The sequence below is a fragment of the Loa loa genome, assembly GCF_000183805.2.
Source record: "Loa loa unplaced genomic scaffold supercont3.66, whole genome shotgun sequence".
Taxonomy (NCBI): Eukaryota; Metazoa; Nematoda; class Chromadorea; order Rhabditida; family Onchocercidae; genus Loa; species Loa loa.
The window spans coordinates 182,850-195,591 of record NW_018108246.1 but is presented as its reverse complement, the minus strand read 5'-3'; the positions used below and the strand labels follow the sequence as shown (position 1 = coordinate 195,591).

General features: G+C 34.3%; 3 protein-coding genes across 3 annotated transcripts; 1 reads left to right on the top strand and 2 right to left on the bottom strand.

The window, feature by feature from the left end:
* Positions 1 to 3,288: 3,288 nt before the first annotated feature.
* LOAG_01798 (hypothetical protein) lies at positions 3,289 to 8,692 on the bottom strand. The gene is made up of 14 exons (XM_003137336.2): positions 8,585 to 8,692; positions 8,020 to 8,222; positions 7,721 to 7,822; positions 7,482 to 7,611; positions 7,033 to 7,198; positions 6,549 to 6,618; positions 6,129 to 6,341; positions 5,918 to 6,043; positions 5,467 to 5,591; positions 5,094 to 5,216; positions 4,878 to 4,969; positions 4,219 to 4,409; positions 3,798 to 3,938; positions 3,289 to 3,544 (listed from the first exon to the last, which is right to left on the bottom strand). The coding sequence occupies exons 1-14, from the start codon at positions 8,673 to 8,675 to the stop codon at positions 3,488 to 3,490; spliced, it is 1,830 nt and encodes a 609-aa protein (XP_003137384.1). The 5' UTR covers positions 8,676 to 8,692; the 3' UTR covers positions 3,289 to 3,487.
* A 244-nt stretch (positions 8,693 to 8,936) lies between these two features.
* On the bottom strand, positions 8,937 to 10,045 carry LOAG_01797 (dynein light chain 2B). The gene is made up of 2 exons (XM_003137335.2): positions 9,705 to 10,045; positions 8,937 to 9,599 (listed from the first exon to the last, which is right to left on the bottom strand). Exons 1-2 carry the CDS (start codon positions 9,781 to 9,783, stop codon positions 9,382 to 9,384), a joined length of 297 nt encoding a protein of 98 aa, XP_003137383.1. The 5' UTR covers positions 9,784 to 10,045; the 3' UTR covers positions 8,937 to 9,381.
* A 668-nt stretch (positions 10,046 to 10,713) lies between these two features.
* LOAG_01796 (hypothetical protein) lies at positions 10,714 to 11,972 on the top strand (the record flags this gene model as incomplete). The annotated part of the gene is made up of 3 exons (XM_003137334.1): positions 10,714 to 10,802; positions 10,939 to 11,048; positions 11,851 to 11,972. The coding sequence occupies 3 exons, from the start codon at positions 10,714 to 10,716 to the stop codon at positions 11,970 to 11,972; spliced, it is 321 nt and encodes a 106-aa protein (XP_003137382.1).
* Between the last annotated feature and the right edge of the window lie 770 nt (positions 11,973 to 12,742).

The window sequence follows — 12,742 nt, the reverse complement described above, 5'->3', positions numbered from 1 at the left end:
TTATTATTATTATTATTATTATTATTATTATTATTATTATTATTATTATTATTATTATTATTATTATTATTATTATTATTATTATTATTATTATTATTATTTTATTATTATTATTATTATTATTATTATTATTATTATTATTATTATTATTATTATTATTATTATTATTATTATTATTATTATTATTATTATTATTATTATTATTATTATTATTATTATTATTATTATTATTATTATTATTATTATTATTATTATTATTATTATTATTATTATTATTATTATTATTATTATTATTATTATTATTATTATTATTATTATTATTATTATTATTATTATTATTATTATTGTTATTATTATTATTATTATAAATATGATTATAATTATAATTATAATAGCTATAATTATAATAATTATAATTATAATTATAATTATTCAAGCTGTGTACAATTAAACCCATAGACATCACTGAACAGATAGCAACCTATGTTTGTTTTGGCGCTACAGCGTATATTTCATGGAGATGCCACAATTTAAGTTTTTGTAGAGCAATAAAAATGAATGATGACAGATCTATATTGGTGTTACAAATAATAAAGTCAGGAAGCTTTCCTTCTCATTCGTCATTATAAAGTATTAACAATGAGTATTGAATTCAAAGCGTTCCTAAAGACGGAGTTTATTTTACAATTTGGTAGTTTCAATATAAATTAGCTAACCGTCATCAGTTTCTTGAATAATAATAATAAATAACATTATCGAAGGTCAACTACAATTTGCGCTTTTAAATATCCATCCATCCAATTTGAATGTCCATTTCGCAGATGCTTCACAACTCCATAGAACAATATCTTTTTGTTTTTATTAAAGAAATGAAACGAACCAATGACATAAAGAAAACCTACTGTGACATATAAATCTAATTTTTTCCAATGATAATAATCGAAAAGTCGACTGGTTTCGCCCTCTTGCATTGTTGTTTATGGTACCACGCCGTACCGCTGATTTCCCATCCATAAAACAGCAACAACAAGTGGGCAGGATGTAAACAACAGTCATTCATTTCATTTTAAAAATTACAACAAGCCTTGCCTAGTTTTAAGCGAAGGGAAAAGTTTGAACAATTGAAATGTTGCAAATCCTATTCGGCAAATCAAAATGATAAAATTCTCAATTGAATTATCCGAAATTTTTTGAATTGTCCGAAAGATATCCGAGCTGAGAACAAACAGGGAAGACGAATGTTGTTGTTGTTATTGCTATTACTTCTGCTTGTGTGCCAGGGGTGCCATCTGATGCTCCTCGGTTGCTTGCCATTCAGAGCCACTCTTCAACCAGACACCTCCACACATCCATATACATTCTAATTGATATACTGGCAAGGCTTTTGCGTTACTACTGAAAATTTTCGATAAAAATGAAAATTATACTTTGGCACTGATCCATCAGCATTGATAGTGATGACGACGATAATATACTAGAATGTACTAGAGTTTGAGCCGGTATTAGCTTACAGCTTATGATACTGGCTTATTTTTAATATACATAATGAGGTCAGACAGGACCCGATTCAGTAAACTGTTGACAATCATACCACTCTATACAACAACCCCAATGAGAAAACAGCTCCTGAAAGCCTAACCTTACCTAATCCACTGAAATGATATACTCGTGTAAGGAACTTATTTTCATCTCTTTCCTATCTTGTTCCAAATTTTCACTTCCTATCAACATCGCCTCGATGACGAATACAGTGTTCTCTATTATCACTGTCAATCCCCGACCGTGTCTAATCCTACTCAAATGTCAGTTACCTATCAGTTTTGCCTCAAGCTCTTGTTAGTTACTTCACTTTTCAACCCGTGAAAATTCACGTTTACGTATTTGTAGTCACTTCTTTTGCCTATCAGCTAGCAATTCGGCCCAAAACCTATTCGTTTTTGAAATTATCAAGATAATATTGATATGAAGGCATGTAGTCGCAATTATAGATTTTAAAATAATGCGTCCTTTTTAACAATTAATTTCGATGAATTAAAGGCTAAACAAAATGAAAAAAAAACAATAAAAATGTCGGACATTTGCTTCAATAGTGATAGCAGAATGATTTCAAATCTCTTCAAATATGTTTAACAAAATTTTACAATTTGACTGAACCAATTATTGCATGGACTTCTTAATCAGTACTGGAAAGTATTCTGGGTTGGTGGAGTCTAGCAAACTTCATAAATCCCTAAAGTCATGAAACTTTTGCCGTATTTCTCATTTCCTATTCTATTTCTATTCCTAGAAATCTAGTATTTCTCCTAAGCCTAAAATGATTCAAATGAAAATACTTTGTAGAGACCTTGTCGGATTATCGAAATCAATATTACGTTCAAATAAAACTTATAATATCGATCAGATAGGGTGATGTCCTGTAAAATTAAGGCGATAGAGAAGATATAAGTTAACAATAGGGGAGAAGGGGGAATGTTACAGAGAGATTTCGATACTTTTTCAGGGTTGCAGCACAGACCATGAAGCTCCTCTTCTCATTATATATATTTATGTAAAAAAAAAGGCCCACAGGATTAGTTTTTTACAATCAAACACGCATTACACCGTCCCCTACGCTTATCCACCATTATTTTGATCACCAACTGCATTGCCCATTTCTTTACAATTACACATCTTCCTCGCAGCATATTCTCACTCAACGAAGAACGAACCTTTACATCTGTTATTAAGAAATCTATTATCAAAGCGCTAATCAACTACTACTCAAGGCAGTGACAAAGGATTTATTTAAAGTTGATCATACTGATTGTTTATTGTACAACACATTTTTTCACTGTTTACCAATTTGTCATGTGCATTATCCTTCTTACTGTTGTTAACAAGCAGTGAGTACAACTAATGAACCTATATCGCCGACAAATGAATCACTAAATTAGTTTTCCCGATAGGTCTGCTATAAACAGTACCTCAGTAGTTACATAAACTGGACTGGAGATGCTTACTCGCGTCAGCTTGAACTAGATTAAAACCAAGAACAATTGTCCGTTCACTTCAGTGTAGTCTTCAGTGCGCACATAAAGGATATCAAATTGGCTTCTAGTTTTCTTCCATCAGAAGCACATTATACCATTTACTATATATAAATTCGTTTGCCCCCCAAATATCTGTGCAGTACGTAAATACAATTACTGCTCAACAAAAATACTAGATTGAAATCCAAAATTCAGAATCCCCTACTTGAATAGACGTATCATCTGTAGCGAATTTCTCATGTTTCAGCACTTTTCACCGTCCCACTTGCTGAATCCGCACTTATTTTTAAACCTTAACGTTTCTGTAGAATATGGTTTAGGAGTCAGATTGTATGCCGCAGATGTCAAATTTTATAACAAATAAACAAATAACATCTATCATGTCTTACAAAATGGCACGAATCAATCTATCGATTCGCAAAAGAATCTGTTTTGGGGGTGCTAGATAAAATGAACTTTTATGACACCGCTCTCTCCTTTTGCAATTTCGACGTTGGTGGCAATTCTTCCGGTATCTGAAATATCAAGAAGTATTTCTGTAGCAGAAGGTACGAATCAACAAATTTGATAAATATAATAGTTGGAATGAAATCTTCGAAACAAAAGAAAAAAAGCCTTTTGAGCTTTGGAAATTTGAACTATTCTTGGAAATAAGCTCCTCTCAATTATCCCCCCCATAAACGAAATTATTCAAGAATTAAATCATGAAGCCCACTAACTATAATAACTAGTCTTATTAATCTATCAATAATAAAATTGAAGACCTACTCTGTGTCCAAAGTATCGCACGGATAATTGTTCTTTATCGAGCCACATAATCTTCTGCTTGTGTTGATCCACCATTTCACGTGTACAACGATCAATCATTTCGGTCGTAAGCACACCATCTTCCGAAGCATATGCCGCCGCCTAAGGCTTTAAATGCTATAACTAGATACCAATATCTGCACTTTTAAATTTAAAATATGAACTACAAGTAATACCCCTCTTATTTGTTCTTTATTTTTTTAATTCCTAATCCGTTTTTCTGCCTAAATTTTAACTGTTGAGTGACCTATCAGTAAATACCTGAAATGATCTGAAATAAGCGTTTTTACAAACCAAACATTCCCACAAACTTGCATGCCGCGGCACAGCATATGCTAATTACAATCATTATATTGATATTTTTATTTTCCAATTTAGCCACCTGCCAGCCGATGACAAGCTTGGAGAGCTGCCGACCACTCATTCCATCAGTCTTCTGCGCAATATCAGTGCATTTTTTAATCCAGTCAAAATTTGCTAACTTCAAGCGCGCCTTTTTGGAACCTGACGTAGCTGGTGCAGCAATGTACTTATCGAAATACTGCAAAATAATACGCTCACGTTCCGCAGGACCTGAAATTTTCTATATTCATTAAAAAAAGAAACTGCTCCCTTTATTTTATGACCTTTTCATCTATATGTGTAAAATCCTATCCTGCACCATATTCATCATTTCTGAAATGTCAACGTTAATCCGCATTCTTGGACATTACTGAATATGAATACATGCATTCTGAGATACCTGCTCACAATCAACAAACGTTTTACCTGAACAACAGTCAAATGTAGATTTTTAAAATATTTCAAACAGTTGACAAAAAATCTAATTTAATTATGAACTTAAAGTTTACGCAATTAAGTTATAGTATTAAAAGCACTAAGAACAAACATATTTCATTTTCCGTGATGATATACAAATAAAGAAACAAAGAAAGTTACTCAGTTACTCTTGAAGAAATAATAAAAATAATGAAATTACGCCCATGTATTTATTTTTGTATTGTTTGCTAAAACACAGTAAAAATAAGATTCCTAACATACCAGGTAACTTGAATTCAACTAATTCATCCAATCGATCATTTACAGCCCAATCAAACTGTTCCGGCTGATTTGAAGCGACGACCAGCATGAATCTTAAGAAGTAATGAATGGAATTTAATGAACCAAAAACTACCAGTAGTCCACTAAGTTTAGGTGCAGTAGTCTAATTCTCAGCAATTTGTATACTTTTAATGGTCAAATCAAAAGGAAACTTACTTTCTAGATTGTTCACCGGTTCTGAACAGAAATGCATTTAACGTGGCGCGCATACTCTCACTTATCTGTTCAGTTGCTCTCTTACGTAAAAAGGCATCAGCTTCATCGATAAAGAGCACCAAACTAAAAGGGAGAAAAGAGAGACACATAAATGCAATCGAAATAAACTTAAACCGTGAACTTGTTTATTTCGTAGTAAATCTAAAAAGTAATCCATGTAGTTCCTAGCTTTAGGCACAGAAGTTTGGAGTACTTTAATTCTTTGTCTATAAGAAAATTTAAGAGTTTCTAATAAGTACTAAAACCATTTCATCCTCATGAATCGGTGACCATAAAATAGTATCTTGGGAATCACGTAAAAATAAATCTTTACCCCTTGCTCGTGTGCTCAGCCCAATCAAAAACCTTGTGTATCGCAGAAACGCCATCATGTCCCAAAGGGGCCACATCACCACCAGTCATGACAGCATAATCCAAACCCGAATGATGAGCTAAACTCTGGAACAAATTAAAATCATAAATACATGAGCTTATTCTACCATTTATTAATAGAACCTAGAAATTATTAATAGAAAATAATGATACCAAACTGAAAACAGCAACCGTCCCAGGAATTTTGAAGATCAGTAGTACTACTATACAAGAGAGCAATGTCTTACTTAGACTCTCCACATCTCCATAAAATTTGATTTGTTTATATTAAAAACATCAAATATATCCATATGTTAATACAATTAGCAAAATGTTTAGAACAAAACGATGGAAATATTTTATGGATGAGTTTTAAGCAACATTTTCCCTTCTCATCTGGTGTAAAAGCATACCTTGGCGAAAAGAGTTTTGCCAGTACCAGGTGGACCGTAAAACAGTACATTCCGGAAAAGACCATGATTCCGTTTTGTGTTCCTTGTAGTTATCGCGATATCTCGCAAGTGTGCTTCTAACTCCGGCTGAAAAAGTTTTTTCCCACTGTTATAAATAAAATTGATAAGGAGAATTTGGAAGTTAAAGTCCATTCTATGGGAAAATACTTACACTTAGAATAACTCCTTTCAAAGGATCATCCAGAGATCGGAAAGCGGTTCTAAATGTTTTGATGGGATGTCTAAACAGTTCTGAAAATGTTATACGTGAAGTATCTCGAACCAAACTCGGTTTTCCCCATCGTGATTCAACCTGACGAGCCACAACTGCTGTGCCTCGTTTAGCACCGTACAAACCAATAGCAAGCGCAGTTAAACTACCAACCTGCACAGAAATCGGAAAGAAATGAATTACTTTTGGAAAGCAGAAAAAACTGTTCACAGGTAAGACAATCAGATGCACATTGTAATATAAACTGGTGCATTTAAACACTTTGATTCTTTTACCGATGTATCAGATATCACTACAGCACTTAACCTCTACGAAGATATTCATAAAACAAAATTAGCAAGAAAATCAAAAATTACTAACAGCTGAGACGATTTTTTTCGGGTCGTTAAAAAATTCGTGCAATCCAGCTCCTAAAACTGCTCCACTGACCCTGCAAATTGCAAAAGTAAACTAATATGATTTATTCACTTTTTTGAGATGGTCCATTCTTCTGTGAAATATTGCAAATATTGCTAAACAAACAAAAAGATTTCCATTGTCCTAAAAGATACATTACAACATACTGGAAAATAGCGTAGAGCACGGCAACTCAAACTATTTCATATTTATCAATACTGCAACCGGATTTAATACCTCAAATGGGAAAAAAACACGCCAAACTTTTTTGAATAAGTAAAAGCTGCAATAAATTATGGATGTTAATTGGAAAAGTAAAGCAACTAAATTAATCAAATAACAATGTACAAATAAATTATAATACCGCTACAAGTAATTGTCAGAGAAAAATCTCGGCCATATGCTCAATTTTTTAAGTTGAGCGTATGACCAAGATACTATGACCGACTTAATTTTTTCAATCGTTGTTTTCCGCCGCTCTTCTTCGGATGCACGCAGCTGTTCCAGATTGATATCCCGGTTTTCACGAGCAGCTTTAGCTCTGGCATGAGTTTCAGCTTCAACCTTTTCTAGATCATATTTATGTTTCAAAGCCAATTCGTGTTCAATGGTTGCTGAAACAGTTGCTTTATGCACTGATAACATTTTTTGGAGTTCACTTACTAAAAGCTAGTCTCTTTCAAAAATATTCATCCTTGCTGACATTTAAATACTCCATTTAAAAACATCCGACGGGACATCAATTTCCAATTGATAACTGAGAGGTAGCAATGACTGAGAAATCCACAAGTAATTTCGAACATTATGTTGGCGTTTAACAAAATCGATTATCGGACCACAATAACTTCAAAAGCTATATAATCTAAATGAATTGGAATTGAATGCAATACATGTTACCTTTTCTCATGGCTTCCTGCTTTCGCACACTTTCTTCTTGTTTCTTCAAACTTTCAGCTTGCATGCGCGCTTTTATTGCTAGCTCCTCTTCTTGCCGTTTGCGTGCCAACTGATCTTGATGTTCTGCTCTCTAAAGTTTTTCTATCCAAAACATACTACGGTCAAATTATACCAAAAATAAAATTCTAAGTCTTTAAAAAAACAGAAAAATTACATTCCAAGTTACCGCATACACTTACAGCACGTGCGTGTTTTGTTTCTTCAACTAAAGTTTTGCGTCTTTCTTCTTCCGCAACACGTATTTGTTCTGACCGAAGTGCTTGTATCTGTGCTTCTGTCTGCTGTAATAAGTCAAAAATCAGTAAAATTTCCTGCAGTCAAGATGTTCGAATCAGTAAACTTTGGTCACATTTTTCTAGCGTCTAAAGCAAACCACATATAAGTTTTAAATATATCTCATGAAATCTTATCGAAGTCTAAGTGTCCGCATACATCGTTTTCTTTGTGAAGTTTCCAAATTATTATTTGTTGAATATACCTTAGCAGCCGCCTCATATTCTTTCTGCTTAGTTAATTCTTGCAATCGTGCCATCTCAAATGCTTCCTTGGCATTTCGAGACCTTTCCAACTGCCGCGCAGCATCAGCCGCACGTTCTAGCGCTGAAGAATCAAATGAATATCCTTTCTGCATCTGTGTTTGTGCTTGTGTACTACTTTCTTTTGATGCATTGTCATTGGGACCTGAAATGAAATCAATCTTGAGCATTTCAAAAAAAATCAAAAAAAGTCAAAATTTCAAGACACTTCGTTATTACTTATCTATGTATCTCCAGGATTTGTGAAGTATCTTGAAACAAGTTCAATGTCACTGACTAGGCAAACATGACATATTCTAACAATCATTCGTTCTACATTACATATATATACTCAAAGTTTTTGGAAGATTTCTGGAATATACAACTCCATAATATAATTATGGGACATGAAGAGGTAAAGCTAAACACTACATAGGGCATTTATATGTTGATTGTTCTCATTGTGTTAACGGAAATAAAAATCCATAACCACCAGTGGAGTTAACTATTCCAAACATTGCAGCTTACCAGATGTCGGGTCAGTAGTAGGTGTCCATGAAACATTTCTCGAAGACCCTTCCTGTGAGCCTAACCCAAGTGCATCGAAGAAACTAGGCATGCTACAGACCTGAAAGTGCAATACCGAATTAACATTAAAACTGTCCAAATTAACATCAAACTATGCTAAAAGTCCAAAACATTGACTTGGCAAGAATTTCCTTCTCCAGAATTTTCTTCCTCTCTTTTCCTTCTTTACTTGTAGATGGGAGACTAATACATTCAAAAAAGAGAATTCAGTGGGGAAAAAAACCTGAATTCAATGAAGAAAAAAACCCAATAGATTCAAGAATAATATTCTATCTTCTTCTTTCTTCCATCATCGGTAATGTGGCAAACAATTTTATGACTATTTACATTAACAAACAATGCCAAATAACAAGGCACAACGAAAAAGCATGCTGAGAAAACAGTGACGAAATCGGGTGAAGCTTCCGCAAGATGTCCTTTAGACAAAAGGTCAAAGTAAAGAAAATATTAATTTTATCATGATTTAATAAAAAAATGTAATAACACAATGAAGACAATCAAGTTTGATTTATTTTTTAAAATACATTCAAAGCAACAAACAACACGCTGCATTCATTCCTCAATTTCTAAACGGTTCATTTTATTTCTTCATATTCTCTTCTCAGGTTACATTTCCTCCCGACGTATCAGTCTATTTACAGAAATGAACATTAATATAGGGATCTTAACTTTGCCAAATAATAAAAACATTAGACTTATTACCACATATAAGCACAGAATTAGAAACTGCAGAAACATTAAAACTGTGTAGTAATGTTCTGTATTACAGCTAACAGGAAATCTTTGTCAGGTGCGATCATTATTTCATGTTTTCTTGTCCGCAGCCTAAGAAATGTGAGGTCGTTTGAGCCATCCAATTCCCGAATAACACTTCTTGATTTGTCGCACAGCTGATGCAGCAGTACGCAATGCTGTTGTGTAGCTTCATCATCCAATGTTGACCGGATTGCTCGACCTATGAAATGATATGAAGCCAAGTCAAGTCATGAGATAAAGTGAACAAAAAAATGGGAGAACACGGAAAAGAGTAGAACAATGAGAAGAAAGACATAAGTTGTACCGGATGAATCCATAACGATAACTCCAACAACGTTTTTCTGGCTCTGAATTCGCTTCAGAGTTTCCTCTACATCTGCCATTGCTTCAGCAGCTGTAAGTCATAGTACTTTTAGCAAATAATACATAGAAAGGAGGGACAAGGAAAAGTTCCATGTGCATGCTTATAAATTCCTTGAATCAAACAAAGAACACTCTTTGAACATCACAATCTTTTCTTCTTTCTTTAGGACCCAACAGAATTGACAGTCCTACTCAAATAAGTAAATACACTCACAAATCCTCCACATCCTAACTCCGTGAAATCCCACTTCGTCTCCTATTTGTACCTCTCTCTTTCTCGTTGCATGCAACTAGCTTGAAATAAGGCACTTTGAAGGGATTGAATCCAATGATAGTGCTTACTTTCCTATTGGAAAAGGGATCGATCCATGAATGGAATGGATGGGCGGCGGAAAGGATTCAGGTTCTGCAAAGATGCAGGATGTCATTTACTACTGTATCGATTTCATTGTTCGATTGTTTGATTCAATGCTTAGATGTGAGAGAGAGAGAGATCTCACAATCGCAGTCCAGTAAAGAAGAACCTCCTGCACCAACCTGATTCACCGCGCAGTCTTTGCTTGTTTTAGTTTTAAAATAAACGTTATCTGTTCGAGCTACAGGTTAAGTTCGGACATTTTCGGACCATTAGGTGAAGCAGTTCGAGAACATGGTGTAGTCGCAGATTCAAAGAAAGCAAAGAATTGATTGTGGAACGATTAAAATTTGATATCTTGGAACGATTAAAATTTGATATCTTCAAGATCTTTCAACGACTGACAGAATGTCTCTTCTAGCATTTATCAGTAACATCTTGAAAGAATTATCGTATGCGAAGCACTTGAAGGATTAGCACTTCGGATAGTCCACTCGAGATCCCATTCCTTCAGTGCTATTTCATTATCCTTTCCATCGTATCCGTACCCTTCCCCCTTCCCACATAACCTTATCAAATTTGTTGCTCTTTTATAATGAGCAACCAAAATTACAACCAAACAACCAAATTATTGTTTGTGCTCCAAAATGATAGCAGCCAAAGGAAGAGTGAAACTGATACGGGGTCAGGTGAGGGGGGACAGAGCTAGGACTCTAGGACTTAGGCGGACTCTCCCTCTTGTCTCATTTACAGTGGGATTTGAGTTTTGCTCCTGCTGCTCCGGAGGAAGGGAATAACTTTCAGCTTCGTAATTTTTAAGGGAATCACTTTTGAATATATCTGCCAAAATTCGTCCTCGACCCTCCGACTTTGGGAAAAGAAAAGGCGATGCTAGCGATATTTGGGAGAGAAGGATCGCTTTAACGCTAAGTAAGTTTCGATGACCGAGAATTCGTTCAAATTTACTTTAAATCACATCCCATAAAATTTTGTTATGTTTCTGCAGTTGAAGGAGACTGAGTTAAGAACGTAGTTAAGAACGTATTTTGGAATTACTGGAAAATTGTCAGTTACGTTTGAGCTACTGTTCATAGTTTTTGCTGTCCGATTCATTTTTTGTTTTTAATTTTTTCACTGTGACGATTGAGACGTAATCGAGAGAGGCTCCGGGAGTTTTTTTTGCATTTTCTCTTTTCCCTTTTTTCAAGATGTTTTATAGATATATTTGAGAAACTATAAATAACAGGGACGGCATTGCCATTTATTGTTTTTCTTCATAATGCATCCTATCTTCAAAACTTCTAAATTTCAACTAAATACATTTTTGTTTCCGGCAAAGTCTGAGTAATATCTACAACTAATAGACAGGTGCGTTAAACATCGAAATATTCCATGAGGTTATATGGTGTGCCTGGTTGCATAAACAGATTTTATCGTATTTTCGATTCTATATGCTAGTGAATCTTCATTCCTCTCCACCATTACCGGACGAACAGATCCTACTGGAAGCTCACGAACCATTCCGTGATATTTGATCTATATTGGATTACACATCATAGTTTTTCTTCATTGCTTACTTTTTCTGGAAATATGATTTACCTTACTTTGACATCGTTTATCCACTGTAATTCGCAGGAAGTAAAGGTTTCCACTATAGGTTTGGTAAATATGCTTGGTTGGAGACTTCATCGGATTGTCGTAATAATTCCCAGTTGCTGTTGATTTTATTCAGGTTATTCAAAAGTAACGTCGACAACTAACGGTGATTTAAGTGTGGCTGTATCACGGTTGAAATTGCTCCTTTTCATGTCTGAGATACATCATGTCATGGAGGAAATGCTCGGCAATGAATGACCGGTAAATTTTAATGATTTGATAACAGTGCATACAGTTGATCGGTAATCAACCTGATTTCGAAATAGTCTTCCTCCTTTCTTTACTGTTCGTGTTTTCATCATTTGATAACATTATGTGATCGAGTTTCGCATAGTTATGACAACTCCATTCTGTATCGATGAGATACCAATTCATAATTTGACTCCACTACCCTCATGGTCTACCAGTTATTCCCCACTCTTTACCCTTGCGTTTTTATACGCCTTTCCTTTTCTTGCTTTTAGAACACTCCTTGAAATACAATTACGCTATTCCCGGAAATCAGAATTTCCAAAAATTCTGACTACTAAGTGATGAATGCTATAACATCGATAATTCGCTGCAGCTACTCTGACGCGTAAAAGTCGAAACTGTGGCTATCAGATCGAATAATGTTTAGATCAGAATAAAGGAATAACTTTGTGTCGAAATATTGCTAACATTTACGATGTCACTTCACTTCGCTTATCGTACTTGCACTTTTTTATCCGAGAGAGGTTTTTTCTTTTCATTATATTTTTTGAATTTTTTTCGGTCACTATGGCTACTAACTATCAAGAAATATCCACTTCAGGTGAGATCTGTAAGTGAAACTAACCCTAAGCCTTCACAAACTCAATTACAATATGTCTCATGTTTTCTGCTTTATTTTGTCCATTTTGTTAGTATGTACAATGCAAAAAATTATAATGATAGAGACTAAAAATTATGGAATATTGAAAAGTATCTACATCTAAAATGTTTAAGAT

Coding starts and splice junctions, on each gene's coding strand:
- LOAG_01798 (XM_003137336.2), bottom strand. CDS start 8,675: ATGCCTAGTTTCTTCGATGCACTTGGGTTAGGCTCACAGGAAGGGTCT. Junction 8,223..8,584: donor TACTACTGACCCGACATCTG/GTAAGCTGCAAT, acceptor ATTTCATTTCAG/GTCCCAATGACAATGCATCA. Junction 6,044..6,128: donor TGAAAGGAGTTATTCTAAGT/GTAAGTATTTTC, acceptor AAACTTTTTCAG/CCGGAGTTAGAAGCACACTT.
- LOAG_01797 (XM_003137335.2), bottom strand. CDS start 9,783: ATGGCAGATGTAGAGGAAACTCTGAAGCGAATTCAGAGCCAGAAAAAC. Junction 9,600..9,704: donor TATCGTTATGGATTCATCCG/GTACAACTTATG, acceptor ATCATTTCATAG/GTCGAGCAATCCGGTCAACA.